The following is a 13926-nucleotide window of genomic DNA, read 5'->3' on the forward strand; positions in this document are numbered from 1 at the left end:
CCATGCATTTTCAGGACAATCCCTTGCTGTGTGTTTGAAGAGTCTGGCTGTCCACCAAGGATCCGAGACTGGCCAGGATCCGGAGGCTCTTGGGTCGGATCATCTGCCATGATGACTGGTAGAGGCCGAGTGTCAATGTTCACCGGCTCTGCGTGGAGACTCTCTGCAGTCATTTGACCCCGGTGCCCTCAATTTGCTTTACGAAGTGCTGTTGAAGAGTGGAGACAGATTCAATGCTATCCCTCTGAAAATTGTGCCAGCAATCAGGCTGAGGTTGCGCAACTTCAGCGCAAGGCTGGAGATTTCCAGCAGCTTCAACGCATGAAGTAAGCATGCATGGTGCTCGCCAAGCAAATGACATGTCAAATCTCATTGGCCGATGCTGTTTCTTTTGTAGCAGAGGATAACATGAATTCTGTGTGCGTAACTCTGGCGCCGACTCTGCCTACTGCAAAAAATGGCAAGGCTGAAAGACGACGGTGGTACCAATAGTGCGCAAAATGTGCGGGGCAAAGGAGTCGCAAGCGAATGACAGAATCTGGTAAAGGCCATGATCCAGAGTAATTGTGCGATATGATGGGCGCCTCAAAAGGACGCTGTGGGTGGTGGAGGAATGTGTCGTGAAGGTATCTTGGTGTTGTCGCGCCTGAGCGGATGCCGCGTCCATGCAATTGCTGGCAGGCGATAGGAAAGCGCTCTCGCTAGGTGCACGTCCGGCATTGCTTATATCGATGAACAAATTTTTTTTGCAGTGAGAATTCTTTTGCTGCGTGTCCAAGAGGTGGTCTTCGTGCATCGACCGGGAATTACCAGGGGGTCAGGGGTTGCTTTCGGCTTTTCCACGGCAAACCCTTGTTAAGATTCTCCACCAAAAAATTGACAACACCACAGCTCGTGCGACCCACACTCTCACCAACCAAACAAAAGGCAAAACGTACAACAGCCGGGATTCGCTGCTGGTCACCCACGCAACTACTAATCGGCCGCAAGGTAGCTTATCTATGGAAGAGCGGACGGGGTTCCGAGTTCTCTACCTGCTATGGTCGTACGTAAAAGATCAGGCTGCATTGTGCAATTATGAAAGCGCTTTTTGCTCTTCCAGGGCAGACATCTCAAGGATCGCATGGCCCAGCCAACTCCACGCGCTCTCGACGAACCCGGAGGCTGGAACCACGCTTCGTACCACAACACAAGCCCGAGCAAGCGACACAACCGGCCTCGCCCTCAACGCTCTACCCGACTCCGACTCGGCAGCCCCCAAACCCGCATCCGCATCGCACGACTTCTTCATCAAGCACACTGACAGACCATCACCTGCTCTCGCGCCGGCAAGACAGGTTTCCGCTGCACCCATCAATCCTCTGTCTGCACCAGCCTTTCCGGAGCGCCAGCACCACAACCCCGAAAGACGACACGACGCGACGTGACGTCGCCTTGTCTCGCCTCTCGCGCCTCGCAATAGACATGTACGCACCTGACGGCCGCCGGCGCACGCGCGACGAAAACCGCAAGAGGAAAAGCAAGAGCATGTGCTGCGAGCGTGTCCGAATCCGTCCATCCGTCTTGCCTTTTCCTTCTCTTTTCTGAGACCGCAGCTTCGCCGTGCAGACCGGCTTGCTACATACATACATGTAGCTATGTACGTGTGAGGCGCGCCTCGGAGGCCAAGCCAGATCGACCCGAGACCGCAGGTGTTGCGTGCTGTTCCTATACGGCTTGCCGGCTGACGGCGTCGTCGGCTTGCTGAATGGATGCCTGGTTGGCTGGTTGGTCGACATTTTTCTCATTGATTGATAAGCCGCAGTGATTCTGATCCAGTTGAGAGACGGCGCTGGGCGCTCAGCTGGGTCAGGGTGCGGTGTGGCGCCGCGCAAGCAACATCACGCAACGTGGGACTGCCGCTGTCATCGTCACTGTCATCGACCAGAGGCGCGGGCACGGGTTCTGCTCGGGATCTGGGGAGGCACCATAGCACGTGTGCTGTTCGCGTGTAGACAGTATTCGGTACGACGAGATGTTTCTAGTCCGCTGAGACGAAGCAGACGGGTGTGGACACAGTCGTCCTGTTTGGCAGGTAGGTGGTCGTTTTTTCAAACTTCTCCGACTTTTGTTTCCAGTTCCCAACACATATCTATCTTCAAATCAAAACCATCACACCCATCGTCCTACCCCCAAGATCAAAATTCTCCTACTGGCCAGCAAGCCAGCCATTCCAACACCTCCTCTCGACGCTCACCTGCCGCTTACGCGCATCCGGCCCCCTTCCCAATACCAAAAGAGTCGAAAACGACCCAGCCCATTGGACGGGGAGAGCGAACGCAATCCTTCCGTCCATCCACCTCCACCACTCTCACCATCTCGACGAACCAACCAGTCGACGCCTCTCATCAGCAAGCCAAGCAGGCAGACAGGCAGGCAGTCAGCGCGCAAGCAAGCCAACCGCTCCCCGCCCACTCTCTCGGGACCCCGCTCGCATGTCGCGTGCATGTACTGTATGTACACCGCCGACACTAGGTACATACTTGCGTACTGCAGCGTATTGACTAATCGCAATCACCTTTCCGTGTGCTCTAGTACCTTTTGCCCGTCAATCTGCCACGGTTGTGCCCAGGCAGGCGCACAAAATACGAGGACGGGCACGGAGACGAGAGAGACGGCGCGGTACGAGACGAGACGACGCGAGGAGGCGGGACGGACTGACGGACGGTTGGCGGGACTGGAGACTCGGGGATCCGAAGACACCGGGGGGCCGGACCGTGACCGTGACCGGAGCCATCTGCCTGCCCGGTCGATTAATCGATGGACAGACTGGCCGATGTCAGTCAGCGGTGGTCGTGGTGGTGGCATGCACGCATGTCAATCACGGCTGCTGGATCTACGCAGGGAAAGAGTCCACCGCTGGTCGGTCGGTCAGTCAGTCAGTCAGTCAGCTAGCCTGGCGACCTCGTTAGTTGACCATTCAGACATCTTGGTTGCGATGACGATTCTCCCTCTCCCAAGGACCTGAAGATGATGACGACGACTACGACGACTACGAAGACGAGACCGAGGACCTTCAGGCCTTCACTGGCACCATCCAGACAGTCCCTTTTCGTCCTATCTTGGCTGCATCATGCCCAGGACTTCCTCATCTACATCGACCAGTCTCATCCGTCAAAGTAGCACGACAATGCCGCGCGCACACGCATGCATCTGCATCTGCACCTGCACCTCGCGCGCGTTCGGTTTGGCGTCTGGTCTGGGCACACCACATGTCAAAGCGCATCCGTCCGTCACACAACGTGCCATGCTCTCTCCTTCTCGCTCTAGGCGTTCAGGACAGCCCGATAGGATGGGCGGCCAGATACATACGATGGTAGGACACGATCAATTCAAGGCAAGCACAGTCAGCGCAGGACATGGCGTATAGCTGTATAGACGGCGACGTGCCGGCACGCTAATATCGATCGATTAGCAGCGTTGTCAAATCGACAAAGGTAATGCAAAGTCATCGCGTCGCGTCGCGTCGGAGAATTTAGGATCGAGAGGAGATCTCGTTATGCTTATTTTGATGTAGTCTCATCACACGTCTCATCAGGATTTGGGCAAAGGAATTTTGTTTGAAGTGTTTTGGAATTTGTTTTTCCTAGTTCCTAGTACCGCGTTTCGTACTATTGCTTGCGAATGATGTCGCTAAAAGGGGCGCTAGCTATGTGGTGAAAGGAGTGATGATGGCTTTTGCAAGCTAAAATGCAGTGGAGTGACATGGGAATTATTTACAAGAGATTTGTCATTCTAGTTTTTTCTGTCTCTCAGAAAAGGTGTCTCTCATGTTCTTCGTATTGCGCTTTTTGTTGTGCTTGAGATGATGTGCGAGAGTTTTTGCATGGTTTGCAGCCGTATACGCATAAAAGTGCGTGATGCGTCCGTCCGTAATATTCGTAAAAGCGTTGCTGGCGGAAAAGGCAGCGACAAAGAGAAGGGAGTGACGGGTGGGTAGGAAGACTCGACTGACCACTCCAAAAAGTGAGCTGGTCAAAAGCAGAACGAAAAATCAAAAGGTATAGAACTGTTTTGAGCCAGCCCAGTCTTCTTTCAAACGTACGACCAATTTTGATCCTTTTCCCGTCTCCGATCTGCAACAACCTTTTGGGGGAAACATGTCCTCATGCCCCGTCGTCTCGTCGAGGCCAGCAATTCGACTCGAGCTCCGTCTCGTATGAAATAGAAAATAGACAATATAGGATATGGGGGTGAGACGTTATAAGGAAAATGGTGGAAGGATCAGTCAGTTGCTTAGGGTGTTTTGGAACCAAAGCAGGGTATCGAACGACCAGAAAATGGAACAACGAATCAACGACGAAACGCCAAACCAGCCACCAGAGAGAAAAACAAAACAAAAACAAGTAGGAGTACATTGCACATGGGTTGTGTGCGGTGCGTAAACACGTTTGGTGTTGGCGAAACAGTAGAGCGGATTGACCAAGGCCCACCCTGGCAGCTCACTGCCCAACTTCAGCGCTCGCCTCGCACTCTTCGACTGTCGGGCTCATCCTGCCGATCAAGTCCTGGTACATGGAGACGACCCCTCGGTCTCCGAGATCGATCCCGGCGCGGCCTTGAGCAGTGCCTGGTCGGCTTTGCACGGGTGTCTCCAAGACGCTGGAGCTAATGCTGCACTCGTAGATGGAGCTGGAGCGGTTGTTTGACTGCGCAAGATGAGGCATGTGCGCGAATTTGGACATCATGCTCGACGTGCGGTTAATGCGCGACGCAGTGCAAGAAGCGGGCAAGGCAGGAGTCGCAGAAACCGCCCCCATCGGAGGAGTGGTGGGCACTGCGGTGGTATCGAGGCTGAGCTCGGCCATGAGCTTTTCGGTGGCCGCGAGAGCAAACGCAGTCGCGTCAGTGGATTGAGTGCAGTCGGAGGTCGTGACATCAGCAGAAGAACAGAGCATCTCAGACACGCAGAGGCTCGTAGCTGAGGACGCGGCAGAACTTTCCAGCGAAAGATGCGTGTTGGCCCCGCTGCTCACGCTATCGGCGGGCGAGCATGTACCGCTGCCAATGGAGCAGACGCTAGAGGCTGCACAATGCGCAGCAGTCGTCTGTGTCTGAGGCAAGACAGAGCCATGACTTGCGCAACGCGTATGGAAGTAGGGGACTCCAGGCATCCCAGCAAGCCCGCAAGTTGCAGTAGCTGGCAGCGAAATCGCCGAAGTGGAGGCCGGCAGGAAGGTAAGGGGCGTCGTCGCAAAGTCGAACTGGTCGCAATCCAGGGTCGGTGTACGCTTTGGCTCGTCTGTTTCGGCAATAGGCTCCGTTGTTGGGGCGTAAGCAGACAACGGCGCGGACGACACGGAGCCACGTTGAAACGATGTCTTTAGCGTAAGCTTCTCGGGAGGAACGCGACGGATGGTCTCGCACGCCGGCAACGAGTTTGTGGCCTGCATGGGAATCGTGGTGGTGGGGGCCGGCGGATCGATAATGGTCTCGTTCAAACCGTTGCCGTAGCCTGGCACGTGAATTTCGCAATAGGGCTGCGGTGGAACGCGGACGCTGTTCCTCTTGGAGGAAAATGGTGAGCGCCAAGAGGAAGTGTTGCTGCGATGGAGCGGGGGCAAGCTGCTTCTCCGGCCAGCGGTGGGGGACATGCTGCTACTGACGCGCAAGGGTGCGGGAACTTCGACGCTAGGAGAAGCGGAGGGTCGACGCTTGAAGTTGGTGTTGCTCGGACTGGTATGTGTAATGTAGTCGTATCCTTCGCAGTCTGGCTTGATGCTAAAGGCCGATGCACTGGCCTCTGGAGAAATCATTTCCAGTTCGGCCGACGCGTAACCCGAATCGTTCTCTCGAGGGTTTTCCTGAGTTGTGCTCTTGCCCGTGTTCCACGGCGGGGTTCCTGCTGTGAGACAGCAGAGCGGATACATGGCGTCCGTGTCGGTGACTTCGGCTGGCGCTCGCGTGACGCTCACAAGCATCTGCAGTGTGGCATAGATGAGGATCCAGCGGACCTTGCGGGCATCCGAGAGTGACACCTTGTCTTTTTGCTTGTCCGAGTAGTCGCGCTCAAAGCGCTTGTAAGCCTTGACCAGGGGTGAGTCGGCCGTGGCGCCGGTGATGCCATTGGTGGCGGCGAGCAACGAAGCCTGGCTGACGCGCGATTTGTCGAGCCTGGTTTGCTTGTTGCTGATCTTGAATGTGCCGATCGACTTTGCAGGCTGCAGGCTGTTTGGCGGAGGAGTGGTTGGGAGCAGAGGAAGAGGGTGAGGAAGGGGGTTGTATTTGTGCCTTCGGTCAAAAGCTTGGACGTTTTGAAGAACACAGATGCCTCCGTCGGCGGGGCGCTGGTACTGAATCGAGGCAGAAGAGTGCATGTCGACGAGAAGGTCATAAAGACCGCGGAATTCTGAGTACATGGAGCGGTACAGGGCGCGAGGATAGTTGGTCGTCTTTGGTGGTGGCCAGTAGCCGTATTTTTGAACATAAAAGTCGTGCAAGAATGCGCGGAAGCGCTCGAGATGGGCGCGCGGGCCCTGAGGAATACCGAGGTATTGCGGTGACAGCTCTTCTTCGAGAAAGTTGCTTAGAGCTTTTGCGACGCGGTTCAGGTGGAGGTCCATTTCGAGATAGGCCCGAGTGATGAGAGCCTTTGTAACTCGGGGGATAATCTATAAATCGTCAGCGGGCACAGACTACCTTGACCGCCATCAGGGGTTTGCGAACCCTATGCTCGGAACTCAAATACAAGGTGTCGTTCATGCCCACACAGTGCGCATATGCATCGATCCAGAGGATCTTGAGCTGGTAGTGCTCGGCGTAAAAGATCATGGCAAGAGCATTGTCGGGGCGATCTGTGAAGGTCATGTAGCCCATTTCCTTGGCGTAGAACATGAGAGCCTCGTGATTTGACGAAGAACCTGGAGTGCGAAACAGGTGCAGGCGTTCTTGCAGGTTGATGAGGGCAGTGCCAAGATGCGAGCCGACCAGCGGTTTCCGGAAGACAAAGGCAAAAAAGTTGCGGTTGGCCATGTGCCACTCAAAAGCCTCCTCCTTGGTCGTCTCCTCGGGAGCAGGCATGTACAGCTCGTACATGTACTCTGGAGGGTTCTTGAGGGCTGCCAGCTGGCCAAGCGGAACGTCTTCCTTGGAAATCTTTTGAGCAAAGCACAGGGTGAAGAGGTTGCCGCACTTTGCCCGTTGAAGCTCGCTCATTGGCACGCAAAACGAAGGGCCGCGCCGGGACTGGCCCTTGGCGTACAGGTGGACGAAGCAGTCGCCGTGTGAGAACCATAGCTCAGAGTCCTGGGATCAAATCAGCAAAATTGAGCATCATGTAGGAAAAAATCAGCATACACGGCGGAGGCCATCCCAAGGCTCAGAACGCTTGCCACTGCCATCCCATCTCTTGACTCCAGCGGATTTGGCGCAGCTCGAGGCCGAGGTCAAGGAGCAAATGGTGTCTGACGAGGCCTTGCGGTGCTGAATGACTGCAGGCATATTGTCGCCAAGTTGTGAAAAGTACCTGGCGGCGAAGGAACGAGAGGACTGGAGGGCTCTGGCGACAGGATCTTGGTCCTGGGGCTTGGAGTCGCGTGCCGGGTTCTTGTATGGAGGGTAGTCGGAGGAAGACCTCGGGCAACTGGCACGCAGCTGGACGCCAGCGTCGGAAAACGAGAGGAGTGGGGTGTAGGATATGGAGTGTCGTCGGTTGGAAAGACGAACGGGCAGCGAGCAGCGGCGGGAGGGTATATGAATAGGGTCCGGGGCAGCCATGGTGTCTATGAGCGGCGATGTTTTTTTCAGGGCGGGATATTTGGACGCGGGGAGGTTCCCTGTCGGTGGGCCGGCTATGCCTGTAGCTGGCGAGGATTTGGACGCTCAGTCTTACGGGCGGGCCGCGCGAGTAGAAGTAGGAGAAGTGGAAGCCGTCTGACGCGGCGACCGAGGACGGATGACACGTCGAGGCACGAGTAAAATGGTCAAGTAAGAAGATGGCATGGCGGCGCTGAGAGTGGCGCCGAGCAGCGAAGCCAGTGTAGCACTGGAGTAGAGAGCGCGTGCAGCGCAGGTGCAGACAGCTGCAGCTACGGCGAGGGTGGTGGAGCAGCAGCAGCATAGCAGGACGAGCCCTGCAGGCCTCAAGGACCAGGATGGATTAGCTGGTGTCGTGAAACGCTTGGTGTTGAAGCTCCCGCTCCGCCCGCCAGCGCACCGAGTCCCCGCTACCCTTGTCGAAGATCTTTTTTGCCCGACGGCTACGAGAGTGAGAGTGATGGTGCCTTGGCCAGAGGGGATTGCTGCCTCAGTGGCAATTCCTTACGATGTCTACATGTGGACGAGTATCATGAAACAGAAAAGGTACATTCAGTATGTTCAGTAGTAGTCGCCAGCTGCTACACCGGTTTCCCCGCCATCCGGAATCCTGAGCTGCTGCTCGCCTAGCAGTAGCACTGTCGCTACGCACATACCTCCCTTAGATTCAGCCGCCCCACTATCAACACCATCTCTCTCTGTACTCACCATCTCCAGCGACACTCCTCAGATGACTGCCCTTGTGCGCCCTCTACCACGCCGCCGCCCTCGAGTCATTGTGAAACCACCCCGACAACTACTGCTCTGTACCTGCCAGCGCAACAATTCCAAAACAATTGACACAATTGTTTCGACAATTCCTCTCGCCGTCTCAGACTGCCGACTTGTCGCCTCCCCTTGATGCCCAGACCACACCTGGCAGAGCCCAAACCTCGTCGCTTGTCTTGTTTCTCGTTTCCAACTTGTTTGATTCCTCATAGCCGCTCCCGCCTGCCATGGCAGCATGACCCTTGCCACTCAATCAATCGACCCGAAGCTGCTCCTCCACCACGGCCCTCTGTCAGCCTCGCTGTCCCCATACACCAAGCCTAGCTCCCGCGAGCACACGCCAGCAGTCCGTCAAAACTCGCGGCCCTCGCCGCCTTGCCGCATCCAAAGCATCAAGAGCCCAGACCCGATGACCAAGTCACAGGGAGACGTCGACTTGCAAAAATAGACGAAACCTACACACCATCAGCCTCAACCACACAGCCCGCCCGTCCGCCCATATTGCTGGGCCAGCTCCATCCTTGTCAACACTCGCACTGCTTTGCACTGCTCTTCCAGCCTTTGCCCTCGACTCTCTACCTACCTCGCCGCCGAGGCCCTCGTGGCTCGTCCCTCGATACACGGCTACGCAATCATCTGCGACACTGCGGCTCTGTCGCCCAGAGCCTCGCGACCCTCTGCCTTGCCAACTCGCCTGCTAAGAACGCGGCCGGTGCCAAAGCCACCGCAACCCTATCAAAAGTCTATGCGCATGTGGTCTGGATGCTGAAAGATTTGCTCAGGCTGAAGGCCCAGAGGTTGTGCCCGCCGGCGTATCCATCACGACCCGCCCCACGCCCTTGGGACTGCCTACCAGGCAGCTCGGCCCATTTCTCCGAATTTCTATCTATTCTCCATGAATGATAGAAATCAACGTCGAAAAAGGCCCTTCTTTTCTCAGCTTCAAAATTGCGAATGATATCACTCACTGATAGCCCCATTGCTGATCCTTCAGCTCTCCGTCAGCAGCAACAGCAACCTCAACGGCCTCCGCTTAAAGTCCGCCAAAGTCCAGTCCGTCCGCCTCGGCCCCAGGTACGCAGCAGGTACATGGACGAGCACCGGCTCGCAAAGCCGAAGCCGGGGGCTGAATTCTGGCAAGGCCGGGCGGGCCCCCATTTCAGCTCTCACCACTTTTGCTCTTTTGGTAGACGACGTTGGCAAGCATACCCCTCACCCCGCATCTGCAGTCAGTTAAGCATAATCACCCCTCCTCCTCGTTCTTTTTGACTTTCGCACAACCCCTGCTGCTCTCTCTCGCGCTGCCGCTCCTCTGCTGTTCATCATGCCCGCCAGTCAGTTCTTGTGCGTTCGAGAGCCAGCGCCGCGACAGGTTCAGTAGTCATGTGGTAGCGCGGCAGCGGCACCGCGCAGCCGCGGGGTAGCGGGATTGCGGGACGGCTCCCCATCCTCCTCCTGCTTCTCACAGTCTGGTTGAGGTAAGACGTATATGAAGAAACGGTTGAGAGTGGCCACGGGCGCAATGAGAGGAGGCAAATTCTTGCACACCCATTACGAGGTCCACGTCCTCGTCTTGCGCGGCCCCTCTTGCACACGGCTTCTATCATGGAAGCTGCCAACCACTGAGAACAATGGTCGGCGTCATGATGTGCAAAGGTAGGTTCTGGCTGCAAAGTAATAGAGCACCCACCCGGAAACGAGGGGCCAAAAGTAGCAAGTCATGAGCTGCACTGGCCAGCGAACCCTTGATCAAAAAGAAGGTTATTAGATCCTCCACTTTTTCAGGTTCGCGCTCTTCCCACTCGGACGCACTCCGGTCACCCATCTCGCTGGCTCTCTCTTTTTGCTTTGATGGTTTTTTGTCGCGCGTCTGCGGGGCTCCCTCCTACTGGTCCCCCTCGCTCCCCCCGCACCTGCCCCCTGATTGAGAGCCACGAGCGCTCGCTCCCAGAGGCCCTATTTCTGTCTCAACTTTAACCCGCCATGTCTTGCCTTCTCTCACCTCCCGCTGTGCAGATCAAAGTTACAATCTAACACCTCCATCACATGTTTCTGTCCATGGACTCAGTCAAGTGCAATCCAGCCCCTTACTCGACAACCTCTCGGCAGCCACCCACGCGCGAAGGAGCGCGAATGCATGACGTCGACCGCGACGTGTCAACCCACCCCACCTTGAAAGCTGCATCGTGGGTATTGTCCTCGTCTGCTGAACTGTCACTCTCGCACTCACTGCTCTCATCCACCACCTACCTCATCTTTCGCAGCCATAACTGCTCTTTGAATCTAGCACCTCACCAACTCATCTTCACCAACCAATCGCCCATCCGCTCTCAACCCGCGGTGCAATTCCTCCCGCAAGTACCGAAGCTCCCCCGCGTCCCGCTCCCCCTGCATGCGCGCGCGCGTCCACGCGTACAAGATGTGAACCGCGTCCGCCCACCACCTGCTTGTGTCACTGCCTGCTATCGCACATGACCTACCCACTACCTCCAACCAGCCTCGTTGTTCTTGTGCTCCTGCACGTCAAATCCGCCTCGCCAGGGCCCGCTCCCGCCTCCCGCTTCTGTCACTTGTGTTGCTTCCATTTTGTTGGTCCGAGGGAGTGGCTGGCTGGCTGGTCTGCGAGAGGTGGGTTTTGGGATGTTTGAGAGCTCTGTGATAGGGGCAAACTGCGATTGCTTCAGAGGCAGGCAGTTTGAGAGAGAACAAATAAGGGCTCTATGGCTAGTAGAATTCTTAGATCAGGGGGAGAAGTCGACAGGCGACATCCACCTCTCCTCCCTCCTGCGTACCTTTTCACTGCTTCTCAATGCAACAATGCAAGCTCTCTCGCCCCGTAGACACGCACTTCACTCTGCCCTACCCTCCCCCACCCCACCCCTCCACGCGCGCGTCACAAACCAATTCAAACCGTGGTCGTATACACGGCACGGGAGCGGCGCGACGCGGCGTCCCACCTCCCCTCTCCACACCACAAACACGCGCCATGCAAGTCGGCACGACGCGTCGGTCGACGCGGCGCGGGAGCCGCCGATGGTGGTGTGGTGGTATGGACGCAGGAACGCGAGATAAACAAAGACGATGATCCGTCCGTCCGCCCCGCCCCATCTCCCTCCCGCTCGCCCGTTCTGCCCGTCTAGGTGGGTAGATAGATGGAGATGGATGCAGGTACAGATGAGGTGGGCGGCTCGGACGGCGCGGTGCGGTGCGACGCGACGCGACGCATTGGCGGGTGGGGAGAGGGGATGGATGGGTGGGTGGGTGTAGGGCTGTGCGGGTGGAGAATGTGTAGGTAGCTGTTTGTGGCTCTGTGTGCGATGGGGAAGTGAAGGTGAAAGAGAGATGGAGTGGGTGTGGCGACTCCTGCTGTGATTGAGTAAACAAACAAGAAAGGTAAACAAACAGAGCGAGTGGCGACGCGGCTGTTTGCTCGATCTGTTTGACTTTTGTTGTGCCGGTGTAGATTCAGGGGAATGGTGGTTTGGCTGATGTGTTGATTTGATGTCTAATTGACTGACACGTAGAGGAGAAATGTGCAGTTTACCCTTCGTTCTATGTCCGAGACTGTCTTCATGCCAATCTACTTGCCTCTCTGCCTGATTGTTTCCCCTCGGCGACACCCTCTTTCAAATTTGGTATGAGATGCCCATCAATCAATCTTGCTGGTGATGCAAATGCCTGCTCAATTTCCGTCGGCACTTACCCCTGACCCCTGAGTTCCCCCTTCCATTCTTTCCCATCGTCATTGAAACCTCATTTCTGTCACACACGCACAACACATCTCTCGCAAAATGCATTTCCTACATCAAAAAGCATCCACCAACATCAACAACAACCACCCGACCACGAAGATTCCGGTTCGCGCCGCATCTCAACATCTTCGCTCCGTGCCTCAGCAGAACCACCGTGGTGTCTGCGGCGTCGACCACTAGGCGAAGGCGGCGGCGGAGGCGGCGGCTGCGGCGATGAGCGGCTCAATGAAGAGGGCCCGCCGCGGGAAGAAGGGGGATCTTGCTCTTGCCCTCGCTCCCCCTGTGGATGAGACGGCGCGACGTCGACCCAGTCGCCAGAGGAAGAGGCCGAGTCAGAGCAACGACAGTAGTCGGCGTCGACATCGCCGGCCTCCTGCGTGCCGTCATCTGCCGCAACGGTCACAGCGTCGTCGAAGCAGTCGCACGCGACTGAGCAAGCGCAGGTGGACTCGGAGTCGGAGGCCGAGTCTGGCGAGCCGGTGGCTTGGATCCAGTCGCCGTCGGGGCTGACGTCGTAGACGGGTGGTGGCTGCTGCTTGATTTCCTGCTCGAATTCGTTCTGTTTCTGCGGCTGCTGCTTGGACGTGGAGACAGCATGAGCAGGCACCGCGCCCGGCAATGAGCAGTCAGGACAGTGATAGAGGTCCTGGCCCTGACTGGGCTTCAACTGCTTCGACTTCGGCTGTGGCTGCGGAGGTGGGCGCATGGGCTTCGGAAGGGGTTGGCCGTCTTCTGCACGGGGAAGAGATTGGGGGAAGACGAACGCCATGCTGTTGCCACTTCCAATCGCTTCCTTTGGCGGCTTACCCCTGTCGCTAGCGCCCTTTTCAAACGAGGGCGATTGCACTGGCGCCTTGCTCGTAGGAGGCATGAAGTTGTAAATCGAGAAGGGGAGCGGGCTGGTGGGGCTGCAATAGGGCGCGATACTGGCAAGGCTGGCACCAGGCTTTGAAGAAGACCAAGTTACCGCGGGGTATCTGGCGGCTTCGGTGGGTCGGTGGGTATAGTATTTCGAAGAGGGCTGGTAGACCCGCTCAGGGGAAGAGGAGTACCCGGTGAATGGCTTGCTCTTGCTGCCTGCGGGTCTGCCCTTGGAGGTGCGTTGGGGAGGCATGACGCTCGAAGTTTCGATGTTGGTTGATTTGAGGATGGTTCGGGAAATTGTGGGTTTAGGTTGGTCGTTTATGTTGGGTAAAGGGTCGTAGATATAGAAGTGAAGAGTGATTGTTGCTGAGTGAAGGTAAAACTCGAAAGCAGCACTACTGCACTATATACTTGCAGAATACTGTTGACACAGCCATCGATACCGGTAGGCAATCGGAGCGTTTGCTGTCAGGTAGGCATGGTGTCAGAGCAGCTGTTTCCTGGTGTTTTGTTCCACGACAAAGAAGATGTCTGTTGGCCTCGTCAGTCCACTCCGTCACTTTCAAGTCCCTCGCGCAACATGACACACTCACTTATAGAAAATATTGCATGCAAGCGACAGACCTGTCCTCAAGCTGTCATTTCCTTTGATGCCATTGTTACCTCCGCCACGTCCTAGGCAATTGGTTAAACAGCGGCCAGCGCACGGCCACCACGGGATGTGCTTCGCTACCATACTTCAGCTCAC

General features: G+C 56.4%; 3 protein-coding genes across 3 annotated transcripts; all 3 read right to left on the reverse strand.

Moving 5' to 3' along the window:
- Positions 1 to 784: 784 nt before the first annotated feature.
- Positions 785 to 2056, reverse strand: BKA78DRAFT_138385 (uncharacterized protein). Its single transcript, XM_066882710.1, has one exon. It carries the CDS (start codon positions 1625 to 1627, stop codon positions 1076 to 1078), a length of 552 nt encoding a protein of 183 aa, XP_066744498.1. The 5' UTR covers positions 1628 to 2056; the 3' UTR covers positions 785 to 1075.
- Positions 2057 to 5702: 3646 nt separating this feature from the next.
- On the reverse strand, positions 5703 to 7479 carry BKA78DRAFT_250977 (uncharacterized protein; the record flags this gene model as incomplete). Its single annotated transcript, XM_066884618.1, has 3 exons — positions 5703 to 6650; positions 6706 to 7284; positions 7336 to 7479. Coding segments are annotated over 3 exons (1671 nt in total), but the record flags the coding sequence as incomplete, so codon positions are not given.
- A 4908-nt stretch (positions 7480 to 12387) lies between these two features.
- BKA78DRAFT_370369 (uncharacterized protein) lies at positions 12388 to 13536 on the reverse strand (the record flags this gene model as incomplete). Its single annotated transcript, XM_066892676.1, has 1 exon — positions 12388 to 13536. A coding segment is annotated over one exon (1149 nt), but the record flags the coding sequence as incomplete, so codon positions are not given.
- Positions 13537 to 13926: the final 390 nt, after the last annotated feature.

Source organism: Phyllosticta capitalensis (genome assembly GCF_038381095.1).
Source record: "Phyllosticta capitalensis strain CBS 128856 chromosome Unknown BKA78scaffold_5, whole genome shotgun sequence".
Lineage (NCBI taxonomy): Eukaryota > Fungi > Ascomycota > Dothideomycetes > Botryosphaeriales > Phyllostictaceae > Phyllosticta > Phyllosticta capitalensis.

Coding starts and splice junctions, on each gene's coding strand:
- BKA78DRAFT_138385 (XM_066882710.1), bottom strand. CDS start 1,627: ATGTATGTAGCAAGCCGGTCTGCACGGCGAAGCTGCGGTCTCAGAAAA.